Source organism: Amphiprion ocellaris, chromosome 1 (assembly GCF_022539595.1).
Source record: "Amphiprion ocellaris isolate individual 3 ecotype Okinawa chromosome 1, ASM2253959v1, whole genome shotgun sequence".
Classification (NCBI taxonomy): Eukaryota; Metazoa; Chordata; class Actinopteri; family Pomacentridae; genus Amphiprion; species Amphiprion ocellaris.
The window spans coordinates 15,386,117-15,400,237 of NC_072766.1; the positions used below are offsets into that span (position 1 = coordinate 15,386,117).

General features: G+C 37.4%; 2 protein-coding genes across 3 annotated transcripts in view; one reads left to right on the forward strand and one right to left on the reverse strand.

Annotated features, from left to right (window-relative positions):
• Positions 1 to 1,066: 1,066 nt before the first annotated feature.
• On the reverse strand, positions 1,067 to 10,012 carry rnaset2 (ribonuclease T2). Its single transcript, XM_023281763.3, has 10 exons — positions 9,863 to 10,012; positions 7,547 to 7,624; positions 7,398 to 7,452; positions 4,990 to 5,039; positions 4,518 to 4,575; positions 4,204 to 4,268; positions 3,129 to 3,242; positions 2,837 to 2,882; positions 2,631 to 2,705; positions 1,067 to 2,481 (listed from the first exon to the last, which is right to left on the reverse strand). Exons 2-10 carry the CDS (start codon positions 7,615 to 7,617, stop codon positions 2,287 to 2,289), a joined length of 729 nt encoding a protein of 242 aa, XP_023137531.1. The 5' UTR covers positions 7,618 to 7,624; positions 9,863 to 10,012; the 3' UTR covers positions 1,067 to 2,286.
• A 3,048-nt stretch (positions 10,013 to 13,060) lies between these two features.
• The window catches only part of myom2b (myomesin 2b), a 32,117-nt gene continuing 31,056 nt past the window's right edge, over positions 13,061 to 14,121 (forward strand). Inside the window, exon 1 of one of the 2 annotated variants that reach the window (XM_023281757.3) lies at positions 13,061 to 13,216. The gene's annotated coding sequence lies outside the window, so the exon portion shown is untranslated. The remainder of the gene's footprint in view (positions 13,217 to 14,121) is intronic. The other variant, XM_023281760.3, reaches the window with a different exon arrangement.

Sequence of the window (14,121 nt, forward strand, 5' to 3'; positions counted from 1 at the left end):
GGCTACCTCTCTCTTCCTCTGTCCCCATCTCTGTTTGCTCCTGCATGACATCCAATCACACACACAGACAGAATCAAAAACAGGCAAATGACAAAAGTAGATGGCAAGCAGCATAACAATAGAGGGGAAAAAACAACACAGTGGCTCAGATCCAGAGACATTACATCAGAATTCAATAGAATAGAGGACAGCAATCAATGTTATGATCAATAATGATGACAGAAGCAAGGACAGCAATCACAGAGAGTGCAGTGTGATCTGGGTGATCACTGGGTGTATGAGTGTGTGTTTGTGTAGGTACTTGGATCTGTCACATCAGCAGCTTTGCAGAACTGCAGTGTTACATAACCATAGAGAGAGGGGGAAAGAGAGAGACAGAGAGATGGAAATAGAGCAAAGGAAGTGGGAGAGGTGGGGGCAGCATTATTATTATTGATAACAGGGACTAAATGAGGACCTGTACTTCACTTAGGTCAAGTGTCCACATCTGACCTGGCATTTAATTGTTTTCTAAAAAAAAAAAGGTTTCAACTTCTTCAGACAAGGCATTTCACCTCAAATGCTCGAACTGTGATCCCTAAACCCGGAACATCACTACAAGCAGTGCTCGTAGTGCTATTTTCATATGTTTGACAGGATTTGGACCACAGTTGGAAATAACTGGCACGTAGTTTGAGGGCATTTTAGCACTACTGGAAATGTTACAAGATATGTTCAGTCAATCTGCTGCGCTGTGTTGTGGGAGGAGATTCAGGATTATGGATTGGTGTCTTTGTCCCGGTGGGATTAGGGCTCTGTAAGGAGATCACATCATTAATATTTATACACACAGCGTAGATGTGGGCACATAGAGGCAGGCTGAAATTTAGTTCTGTTACTACATTATACTGCATGGATAACACTAAGATGCCTATTAAGATTCCATCCTGTCATTTGTGGTAGATGGTCTGTTATATATCTTCAACAAGCTCTATTTAGGATCTAGGGTAAATTCACTTTTAATTCCATAAATTAAAAATGCTTATAGATGTGCTTCATCAATATTACATAATAACATCAAGGAATATGAACTAGATATTGAGTGTTTTATTAACATTAAAAAATTATGCAATGTACACATTTTCATTTCAGTCATTTTGCAAATTACAAAAATAATTAAACTTTAAAATGAATCAATTAATTAATGCACAAAAACAGCCGCAGCCAAACAGCACCAGCAGAAACAAGTCATTGTACAGATCAGTGATGGATTAAGTAGTGTTCATCAAATCATATGCTACATCTTAAGTGTTTCATCTGTATGGTCCTAAGTCCAGCAAAAATGATGTACTGTGAACTTGGGTGACGTCTTGTGTAATCCACTGTGTTACATTGTGGGCGAACTTGTTTTTATTTTCAGTGTATTTTCTGCATTGTAAGATTCATATTTCCTAAAAACAAGCTACGTAGAGGTAAAAGAAGCATCGATTCTATACACTTACAGAGGCAGAGTCCTAAACAGGAAACAATGAAAACAAGTGCAAATACTTGGCAAATATCCGAAGGTAGCTAAGTATAACTACCATTAGTTTCCATTTTATGAAAGATGTAGATTTTTAAAAGGTGCCTTGTAGGTCTAAAGATAATGTCACTTGACCCTAAAACCCTCAAAAATATGCATGCTAAGCAGTATTATTTGCATAGTGATTTAACATTACAGAACACTTCCTATTTTAATGCACCAAATTAGTGAATTATCATGATTTTGAGAAGGCATTTGCGTAATAACTAAACCAACCCCATAAAAAAAGAGATGGCACTGAACAGGTGGCATACAAACACAAATATTGTTTAAAAACACCAAGCAGTGTCACAAGATATGCACTTTGACAAAATGTAAAATGTACAGTACATAAACTGTCTTTGTAATCATGATGCCCCTGGCTGTCCTTTGGAAAAACACATGCCATGACTGTTGAACTTGTCCATTAGTATTATAGTGTAAAAGCAATAAAATTCCAGTAAGGTAGTGCACATGTCTATGTATGTCTGGTTTTTACAGCAAGTTTTAAAAATATAACATTTTTTAAAAAATGTTTTAAGACAGCAGTGATTAATCCAATTTTTCCAGACATTATCTTTAACATTAAATCTACGCTGTTCCTTGTAATTCCTGAGTAAAATATTACAGCACATTTGAACAAAAAACTCCCAAAATGCATTTGTTTATATAGCTTTGCGTATTGTATGTAAGAGGATTGATTGAACTGAAATGCAACAACATTTCAGTTTGTGCATGTATGTATTTCATTTAAGAGGAGGGTAGTAAACTGGCATATCATGGTCACACACACTGAACCCTGATGCCTTCTCAACACCCACAGGACTATCCCAGCCTCCCTTAGAAATGGTTTCCATGGTGATCTGTTTCTCACAGTCCAAGAGGGTAAAGTCGGGGTGAAAACAGATCTCAATCTGCCCCAAAATTTGGAAATCGGCATTCTGTAATGAACGGAAACAGAATTAAAATGTGGCTTAAAAACAGCTATATCTAATGCAAAAAAATGGCTGGCGCATTATTGAAAAGTAGCTCCATACAAAATAACATCAAATGATGATTTCATTATTCAAGTAAAATTAGGTGTGCATACCTTTGATGGATGGGCACATTGGATTTTAGGTTTGACACCGTAGACGTTTTCTATCACTCCTTCAATTTGTGAAAACTGCACACAGACACATTAGCAGCAGAGAGAAGCGCAAATGTGAGAGACAACAGCTGTGACTTTCGTAATTATGAGACACTCTAAATCGATCTGATTATATCATTCCACATCATAAATATAAATAAACTTACAGTGTAGTATTTGTCAGAAGGGATGATGTCGAACTTCCTCAGGATGCTAAAATAACACAAACAGATTTCCATTTGAGGCTTTGAGGTGTTGATGTTTTATGTGACTTACAAGTTTAAAGGAGTTTCTGTGAACTAGTCTGTGGATGGCAAACATCAGGAGAGGGAACAGAAATCAGAAAAATCGAGTTCAGACTAAGAACTAGGCAATGCGAAATTATTTCCGAGGAAAGAGATGCATGTGTGTTTGTCTGTGCTTGCATGTGAAGGGGGTGTATGTTTCAGTGTTTTGTACCTGTCCAAATCCAGCTTATGATAAAGTTCAAGTGCCTTGCTGAAGTATTTATGTTGACTGTTCAGAGATTCAGCTTTGGCTGCACATGTTCCGTGTTTGTGCCACTCATACTTCCTGTTGAGACAGACAAACATCAGAAAATTTCAGTCAGGAATACAGAATAAGGATTTCCAGCTGTACACAAAGTTAACATATATGTAATATATACTATATGATAATGTTCAGAGTGGCAAAAAAAAGAGAAGTAAAACTTGGGACTACAAGTAAAAAAATCCATTAATTACACCACCAAATACAACAGAAAAATTTACTTTTGTTTGTCTGACATTCGGATAATATTTTCATATGAGATACAATTACAAAATGCCAGTCTGTTAATGTTTCGCTTGAACGTTGCACGTGTTTTTGTGACCATGTGCAGGTGTGCATTTCATCTTGGACTTGCAGAAGTAGCATCGTATCAAAGTCTGAGAGGATCTTTGTCAACAGGTCCAAGATGAACCTACGTTTATGTGGCGGATAATCGCTAGTGATGAGAGTTGGGTCTACAGCTACAACGCAAAGACCAAACAGCAGTCTTCACAGTGGAAGAACCCACAGTCTCTCTAAAGTGACAGTCTTCCAGTGCAAAGAAGGTGCGTGGCCAGACATGCACCAAGACCATGAAACTCATTTTGTGTTGATGGGGTTATGCACCGTGAATTCACCTCCAGGGTCAGACTGTCAATGGCAAGTTCTAGTACATCCTGAGGCATCTGAGGGAAGACCTTTGGTGCAAACGACCTGAACTTTGGCATGATGAAAAGCTCCATCATGACAAAACAATCACTCACAGCGTGTTGAAAACAAACAAGTGCGCTTTCAAAACGGGACTTCCAAAGAGTGTCATAAATGTGGCAGGAGTGCTGGGAGCAGCGCATCACTGTACAAGATGACAACTTCAAAGGGATGGTAGCCAAATCAGGCACGTTTTTTCCAGAATCTGAACTTTTTAAATCGCACCTCATGTGTCTTGAAGCTTACAGAAATTTCATATCTGTCAAAAGAGTCAGAAAGCTTGACAAAGCAGACATACCAGAAACTAGCAGATGTGGGGTTAAGCAGGTCAGGCCAACTTTTCTTCATGTCTGGTAGCAGGTCCTAAAAAAACACACCCAACAACAGGCTTGTTTTATCTGTCAACTTTAAATGCTTTGTCTGCCTTGGGGTAAAAGCACTAATCATTCAGCTGTTCTGAAGAGTAAAATATACTCTCAAATCCTGTATGTCCTGGTCTTATCACATTAATGCTAAAACGTTTATGTTCCATCTCAATAAATCTACAGATTTAAGACAGTACAGAACATTATTAATTTCAAAGACACTTGGTGTCTTTGGGCAGTGGTTTACCTCTATTTGGGAAGAGTTGAAATGCCATGATGAATTGCAATCAATCCCTTTGTCTGGCCTGGAATACAGAAAAGGTCCCAATTTATTCACTTTCAGAGAGATAAACAAAAGTAGTGCATGAAGCATAAATTGTCTGTTTCCTACACAGTTAGTGGCAAAAGAGATGCGACATATCCCTGTTGTCGTTTTTCAAAGTACTTAGCTGGATTTTATTTTTTGACTGTATATATTCAATATGTTGTACTAGCAATTGTTTTTTTTAACTATACATTTACCTTTTACCAGTTTTCTAAAGTAATAAAAATGTTCCATGCTGCAAAGTGAAGAATAAAGTCCTAATATTCAAAACCACACAGACGCACGCACGCACACACGCACACACACACACACACACACACACACACACACACACACACACACACACACACACACACACACACACACACACACACACACACACACACACACTTACCAGAGTCCATGTAATGTCCAGTAGCTAATGTTGGGATGACAGTGTTCCATCTGAAATGTATTAAAAAAAACATAATCCATAAAATTACTTCCTCGGTATGACCAATAAACCCAGAGAAATTTTTTTTCAGAAGCTGTAACTAGTAATGATATAATGTCTGAAATGAACAATCACTTTAAACCCACAGGATGAATTGCATATTGTCTTTATAATGTCATGGACAAAAAAAATAAATACATTAATAACACAACGATAATAAAAAGCAAATTGAGCAGTTTTGTGTCATTTGTGACATATACTAGTACACTTTCAGTTGCTATTGTAGTAATTACACCAAGCAAAAGCTAATAAAGTCCATTGCAGTAGTTCTGCAATAAGTCTTAACCTACATGTAATGTGTTGTATCTACTCTCAGATGCATGTCGCTTTGGATAAAAGTGTCGGCTAAATGAAATTGTAATATAAAACTATACAATATTCAAAGGTATCAACCCACAGGTTTCAGGACACCACAAAAAGCATGAAAACTGCTGTCAAAAAGCACAAAATAAGGCTAACCTAAAGAAACCGCATGTGACCACAGACAAAATGTTAGCAAATGAAACCAAAATGCTGACACACAGACAGTCTTGTGATTCAGACACAGACATCACATGATATTTAAGGACTGCAAGCTCAGTCGGTAATGGAGGATAACATTCTGGTGCTACATAGGAATCAGCCAGAAAGTAAAAGAGAAACCATAACTGTTGATGTGGGAGTGGCGAGCACTGTCACCTCACAGTAAGAAGGTTTTGGGTTCCAAACTGTCAGCTAACTGTTGGCTTTCTCTGAAAATATTGTCATTCTGTATCTTCATCAACATTACCAAAAATCTGTTTTATATATTATCATACAAAATCATTGTTTTGTTTCTGTTCATACACCTTTCACACATTCATAATGTTAGACGGATAAAGTGTATGAATCCCTTAATCGTATCAGCAAAGCCTAACTGGACACAGGACTTGGCAAACCTTGTGTACAATCAGTGAAATAAAACTGGAGATGGGAGTTCCAGCTACTGTTAGCTACAACAAAGATTTTTTTTTTGAGTTTGCAATTTACATAAAGTATCTACTAATGTGAACCGTGCCTCTAAAAAAGAGATCTCACAAGATTAATGATCAAATTGATGATTTTCATGATGTTTGAAAGAGTTAAAAAGAGACAAACTGTCCACAAATGGTGACCACTTACTACTGTAGCTACTCTCCCTAGAATATAACTGCAAAGGCCTAGTGCAGAATGCTCAACAAGGGAAAAAAATGACCCAGAGTAACAGTTAAAGGTTTAAAAGCAGTCACTGGGTCTGGGTAACACCTCTGTTCCTCAGTCTACCAGATAGATATTTTATAAACCCCAACAGAAGTTCAAGACGCTGAAATCATGGTGCATGTTTGCACTGTGGAAGCAGCTACTCTTCAGAGAAAATGTCGCTACATGCCTTAAATTTGTCAAAGAACCCACTGATATTTCAAATGCACTACTATAAAGATACTGTCTGCAGCGACAAGGTTGAATTGATGGGAATTCTGCATATGAAAATGAACTAAAAAGTCTATTTAGGGAAAGATGAGCCTCTTGACGTGACTGTAATAACCAACCTCAAAGTTAATCACAGACTTGAGACAGTGTAGATGCTTATTATGAGAAAGCAAAGATTATCCCTCTGACAGATATCTAATATTAAACAATTGACAGTATTAGGACCTGGAAGAAGCAACATATCATTGGAGTAAAGGCAACTAATATTAAGGGGAATATCAATTTTTGGCCTGGTTGATTATTGAACTTTATATTCAGCATGTTTACGATGATGGGTATCATTATCATTTGGATCCAGTTCCCAAGAAATAAATTAACTTAAACATGGACTGCTGGTTCTGATGCAACTGCCTGTCTCTATCTGCAGTCATCACTTCGTGGTCTCAAGCAACATCCTGCTCACAGCATTATCTGATTGGTTACATGCCATGAGTAATTGTCTATCAAGACTCAGTGACAAATGTTGAAAAGTTGCCATCATTAAACACATGTAAAGCATAAATAAACAGGCATTTTGAGAACATTTTGAGAACATTTTGACATCGAGATTTTCTTTTCTACTGCAAACGTATATTATCTCCAAATAATGGCTATAGGTATCCTTCATTATTTATAATCGGTATCAACACCAGGCCTGAAAGCTTCAAACCCTTTTTTTTCAGCTATTTAATAAAAGAATCATTAATTCTATAAACTGCAACTGCACATGTTCATTTCTGATATACCAATTTGTATGCACTGAAATATCCCAACTGTACATTTAAAAACCTCTAAATGTTAAAATGAAACAAATTGATAAATAAAGACAGAAAAAAACTCACAGAACAGAAGGTAGTTGGCCAGTGGTGGGTCAGGATAAGTTTGGTCCACATATGGCTGTATTACACAAAAATATCTTAGTAGAGTCCTGTTTGGTTATTATGTATTTATTACACAAATTTATATACGTCTATTATTTTTCTGTACTTACGGAGGTGAAATCACAAAGGCATAGGACAAGCCTGCTGCCAAGCAGACCAGAAAGGGAGAGCAGAGCCTCATGGCTGACCTAAAACAAGATAATCGATTGATCATTAAATAGCTACTTCAATCCAGAACTCAGAAGTGAAAACCAGAATCCCAGGTTCCTGAAACATCCACATTAGATTAAAAATCAACAGTGTAAATTGGAGCTCATTTCATGCACTCCTTTCCGTTATTCTGATGGCAACAGCACATGTTGACTTCATGTTTAAATGACCACACTGGTCACTTTTACATGAAAGTGACAACAGCAGTCTTGCTAGGTTGGACCTTGTAACATTTTTGTATTACTTTCAGGATGGCATACATCTGAACTGTATAGCTTTGCATTAATGGGAAGGCTTGCACAAGCTACAAATACTTAAAGTTGTGTGAAGCAATTTGAGGAAAGCTTTTTACACATTTCAGCACCAACATTGGTGCAAAAACAGAGCACAAAGGTCAGTGTCAAAGTGCCAAAAATCACCAAAATACCTATGTCAATACAAAACAAAAACACCAATGCTGGAAACTTGTGTATAATTACCCCCAATATGGAGACAGGATTAGTCTGTTTGTAACAGCAAGTCCCCTTGTGTACTTTTCTTCACATCAAACAGGTGAGCTGTCACATAGAGTCACCATTTCTAAGTTGCAGTTGAATCATTTGTAACATAGAGGTTGTCTGAGTTCTGAGCTCCAACATAATCTCAGTTTTTTTCTTCTTCTGTAGGTAAAGTAGTAGTAGCTACCTCATCATCACACATGGATGGCATTTTTTCAGTATGTAGGAAATCCTAAATAAACTAGGCTGTTATTCAGTAAAAAAATTTGTTATTAGTTAAGATGCAGTCTTTAGTATATAAGTGCATAATAATGTATTATATATCACTTAAGACAAGATAAAATCAATTTTATTCACCCTGGAGGAAATTGTTTTGCATGAGTACAATAAACAAAGGTTAGTGAAATATAAAAAAATTACACAGTGATTACAAATAGAAATCAAAAAAGAATACAAAATACACAATGCAAAGCATCTAAGTACGCAAGTGTCTAAATGTGTGAAGTGGCTAAGTGGATACTGAGGAATAGTGTCTAAAAACATTAAAAAAATAAATACAATAACACAACTACAAAATGTAAACTGTAAACTAAATAACTAGAAAAAGATAAACAAAAAGTGAACTGAAGGTAAACAGATGTATTACACAGAAATATTGCCCTTGACAATGGTGATATTGATAGTGAGACTATTGCACCTGATGTAATATTGTGATACTTGATGTAATGTCACGCACGTACCATAGTTCGCTCAGTAATTGTTGTAGGTATACTTGAATGAAGCCATGATAAACATTAGTGTAGAGGGAACCTATGTCTGAGTTGACACAAAGCTGTCACTGAAAGACTGATGATGCAGAAATGTTATGTATCTCATCGTAAACATGTGTCCCTGTGGAGAATGTGTACGTTAGGATAGCATTTCTATATTAATGGATTTTGATAAAAACAAGCAACATGCAAAAAGAACACGCACATGTAAGCCATCACTGTCAGAAGCAGAAAATCAGGTAGTGGCTTTAACTGTGGGAAGTGAATGACAATGAAGATCTCAAGTGTGACAACATTAGGCAATCAACAAATATCTTACATCCACCAACCCCTCCCTCCTTAACTACACAAAGAGGAACATAAAACACAGCTGAAACCTCATGCTTGAAAACCTATTACCTGGACACGTTTAGCTAACCTAAATCCTATCAGCTATGGAGACCCAGTCACGATGGAAACATTTGTGCCAATACTTCTGCAATCTTCATGTCAGCTTTTTACCGTCGCAGTAAAAATTCATGTTCAATTATAAACCGTCAATACACTCGGGATGAGATGACTTGCATTTCTATGGAATTGTACTGAGACATTTTAAGGAAAAGTCTCACAAGTTCCTAGTCAGTGAAGTGCCTTTAGACTTTAGCGAACAGATGGCGACGGACAACTTTAAACTCAATGGTCAGCTATAACAAACGTTCTTTTCTGTAACTTTAACTTAATGTAACCTATCCAAATTTGAGACAGCGTTAGCTAAAACTAGCTAAAACCACGAGCAATATCGCCTTTGGTAATTAGCCATTAAGCATTAGCTTTAAACTGCCGACTGACTTTACAGTCACAGCAAACTTGGTTAAAGACTTTCAACGTACAGAACACTGGGCTGAACTTTGGTTTTAACCACACAATATTTGGTTTTTAACATTTTTTTTAAGAATTGTAGCGGCCTCACCTTGTGCCGGGTAAGATGCAGCAAAGATTCGTAGTGTTTACAGGAACGTAAATAGGTTTCCTTTTTAGAGAACTTGGTTAACGAATTTACACCGGACAGAACGCTAACAGCCTGTTGTTGATGTCCCACAGCGCTTTAATGCCTGCCTGTCTGCTCAGCCAATCAGAAGCGCCGCACGGGTCATGCGTCATCACGTGGCAGGATGGCTGGCTTGATTTATTGTCCTGCCCGCACCGACTGCTCTTCATCCTGATGCTTATCAGTGATATTGTGGGAACAGGTTCGTTGAGTTAATAATAAACAAACACTCCTCTCAGGACAGCTTGTACTACTACAGGGTGCAAGAAAATATTAGTTTTAATATTTTTAAGATTTAATTCCTGCCATATTTTGTGCCATGTTACATATAGAATTACTATAAAAACACTACAACGTCAAAAACCTGAGGACAGTTTGGTAACACTGAACTAAAGTGTAAACAAATAAGCATCACCACACAGCCCACGTTTTAGTTATTTGAAATTGATAACTTCATTCTAGTAATTATTTTTTTGATGATATACTTGATCAAACGATCTGAAATAGCTTCTGTGATGAGGCAGCAGGCTTTGGTAATTTTGTAAGGTGGTACTGAACTTTGTTAGTAAAAATGTTAGTCAGACAATGTAACTACGCAAATGACTCATTTAGTCTGGAACCAGTTATATCAGGAGGATGCTCCACAGCCAAAGGAGACATGATAAATTGTTTTGAGCTTTCAATTTAAGTGTATTTTCTGTATACAGTGAGAAGGATGTGCACAGTTGGACTATGCTCACAACACACTGGGGGATTTACTGCACGTTTCAATTGTCATTCTGTGCGCTGGTTTCGACTTCTGCTCCAGTTTCTGGCACACTGCCACCTTCTAAGCTGAGCACAATAGAAATGTGACCAAAACAAGGGTTTACAAAACCCACAATGAACACACTCTTCCGTTTAGAGAACATGACAGTTGATCATTTTCTGTCAACATGCTTTAGATCTTGCCGAGCGTGAATCCAAGATTAAAATTCTGCTTATGTAGGTGATTTGAGTACATTTTAAAGAACTTCTTTTTCGCTCATGAATCAAAAATTGATGTAAAACTGTCCTATACAAAAGCAGTCAACAAAATGTATTGCACGCCTACCTGATGTTTCTTTAATAGAAGTTCTTTAATAGAAATCCGTCTGACTGTTCACTTTATAAAGTGCTCTGCTAACCATTCATTATTTAAACATAATTGAACAGGCCTGACATATTAAATGTATGAAATGCCTAGAGGCCCCTTTTAAATCATGATTCATTACAGACCAGTGTGTAAAATTAAGAATGTCAGTGGAGTAAATGGGTGAATAATCCATCTTGCTCTATCTCTAGAAACAGACTGAACTGTTAAAAACTATCATGGGAAAAGCCCAGATTTCCCAAAAACCCATTGGAAGAAGAAGAAGACATTGATCATACAGCTGAATTTTTTATTATCAAAGTATTTTCTTCTGTCTCACTGTTAACAAGCCACATAATGTGCTAAAAAGATCATTGAGCTGTGGTTACAGAATATACTGTATATATCACATGACCAATAGAGGGCTCTTTTTCAAGCACAGAATATCTGTCCTGTTTTTACCACACAGATGAGCTCAAAGCAAAACAACACAAAACACACTTACAATGATGCACAGGAGTACAGTTATATACTTATATTTACTAAATGAAGTGTATAAACCCTTTTTTGCATGTAGGAAAACCAAGCTTTATTTCAGCTTAAATGAACAAAATTTATGTACAGTTTTGAATGCAGTCCCATTGACTGATACATTCTTCCCACATTTTTTTTTTGTTATTTCTAGAAGGTTCCACAATAATGAACTTGACCATCAACTATTTTATGGCCCAACCAGAGAAGTCAAATGGTAGTTTGGTGTTATTATATGCTTCAAGGGTAAGAGGTTACAGGTCAGAGGTTCGGGAATTTTGGTTTCATCTGTTGGTTGACTTCCTGCTTGATTGACAGATTTGGGGCATTCAAAGATACTAACTTAAAAACAAAAACAAACAAACAAAAGAAAACCCTCACACATTTAATATACTTTGCATTCTAATTTAATAAATTAATTGTATGCAGACAGGACACTTGGAAGCCATTTTGCTCATATGCAATTGCACAATTCTACAGTGCTACTAGATAGATGAGTCAGTCTCTGTAAAATTAGCCTTTTCTTTGAAAGTTGTTGACCATTATATATAAATGCATAAACACATTTTAAAACCAGTGTACCTGTTTGTTTTCAAAATAACTCTAACTTTACGTTGCGACAACTGACAGACTTTAGGGACTGGAGAGGATCATGCATTTTAGGCAGATTGCAGACAGTTAAAGATTTTAGCTTTTAAAACTCTCCCGTTCGTCTTCTTGTTTGCCCTCTTTCACACTCTTCTATATGCCTGCGTCACACACTCGTGCCCAAGCCAACACCCTGCATGTCTCAGTATAACTCCATGTCGTCCCCTCATATGATTTTGTCTCAGATGTGAAATGTGTTTTACAGCTCCTCCACTGTCAGGAATAGTCCAGCTGTAACTGTAGCTAGTTTTATAAATAGGCCTTGGCCAGAGTTCAGCATGCGACACAGAGTCTCAAGACGTTTCTATGTGCAAATGGAGAATGAAATTACCAGAGGCTCTTTAGATCTGTCTAATTTACAGTTAGACAGTATAAGTTAATTGGCACCATAAATAAGATATAGGTAGGCATTGTAATGCTAAATTTAAAAATTATTTTCAGAAATTGTATGTGTGAGCTCTGAAATGCTGTCACAAATATGTTTAATTACTCAATAACTATGCCATTGTGTTATTACAGAAATTGAAGTGCTCAGCTCACTGTTTAAGCATGACCTAAGAAAGCGCCACATACTGCTGCCTATTCTGAGGAGCTAAAAATGCTGCTAGTAAATGTGTGGTACTGCCCTCCCCATAACATCACCATGGTCAGATTCCCAGCATTGTCTGGATCAGTTGGTATACATGAATAACCAGTTCTTTCTCAGGTGCCACTAGGATATCAGGCCAGAGACCAGCAGTTGGTCCACGACAAACTGTAATCAATAAACTCTGTTCATCAAATAATTGACTGGTTGTAGTGACCACGAGTCTTGAAGGATACCGGTTATATATAGGCAGCTCTCTCTCCTTATAAGGCCTCAGGGAGAGGCCGGTGGGGGACGGTTGGAGACGGGTGGTGGTTTTGTTGGCCTGGTACTTGGTTTTGGCTGACTCCCTGTGGATTCAGGCTGACAACCGAAGTCGCTGCAAAGGAAATCTCGAGGGGTAAGAAAAACTATTTAAAATTCAGTTTCCTGCTCCTATCTCACCTTTATCCTAAGCTTTTTGATCCACTTTTGCTTCTCACCTAAGTGTAGCAGGTAAAGTTAGTGGGATGGAGCTATCTAGAGCAGATTAGGGGGACAGCCAAGAGATGTTTCATCATCCTTACCAAGAGCTAATGATACTGAAGTGATGAATGATGGAATATAGCATTTATAAAGGATGTGTGGAGATTAGACTGGAATAGATGAATGACTAACAGAGGGCTCCTTTCAACCCTCTGTTGTCACTCATTTATTGGGTACTTGTTGTGTCTGGGACATGAGATAAAGACAGCAGATCTGTGTTTGTTTATCAGACTAACACTGTAATTGGTCAAAATTGACAAGGGCACTCAGGTCTGTTCTTTAGTGGGCAAACTACTGGGGTGTAGTTCTAAGCCTTTAAATGTGTTGACTTCATGTAAACTTGACCTCAAGCATAGGCTCACTAAAAAACACTTCATCTTAGATTGGGAAATTCACAAGTACAGGAGCCATTGTTATTCTTTGGTATTATCAATACCATTGGTTATCGCACAGCAAGTCTCTTGTATCTGAATAGGAAATGTTTATGAATAAGCTACATAATTTTGGAGGTTTGTACAGTTATGGCTGACAATTTCAGAGGTTTACTGTTACAGATGGAGAAGCTCGGGTGTCATTTGGTAGGTGTTTGTGCTGTTACAGTATTGGCTGGACTGAGAGACGCAAGGAGATGTAGGACTGGTGGGACTAGAATATGACCTGCCTGCTGGGATCACTTTCCTGAGGGCAGTTGGATTTAGTACCTCTTTTATTTGGAAGCACACCTTGTCCTGATGTCTTTTGTTTTGATTTCATATTCTTGTTTTACGGTGACATATAAAC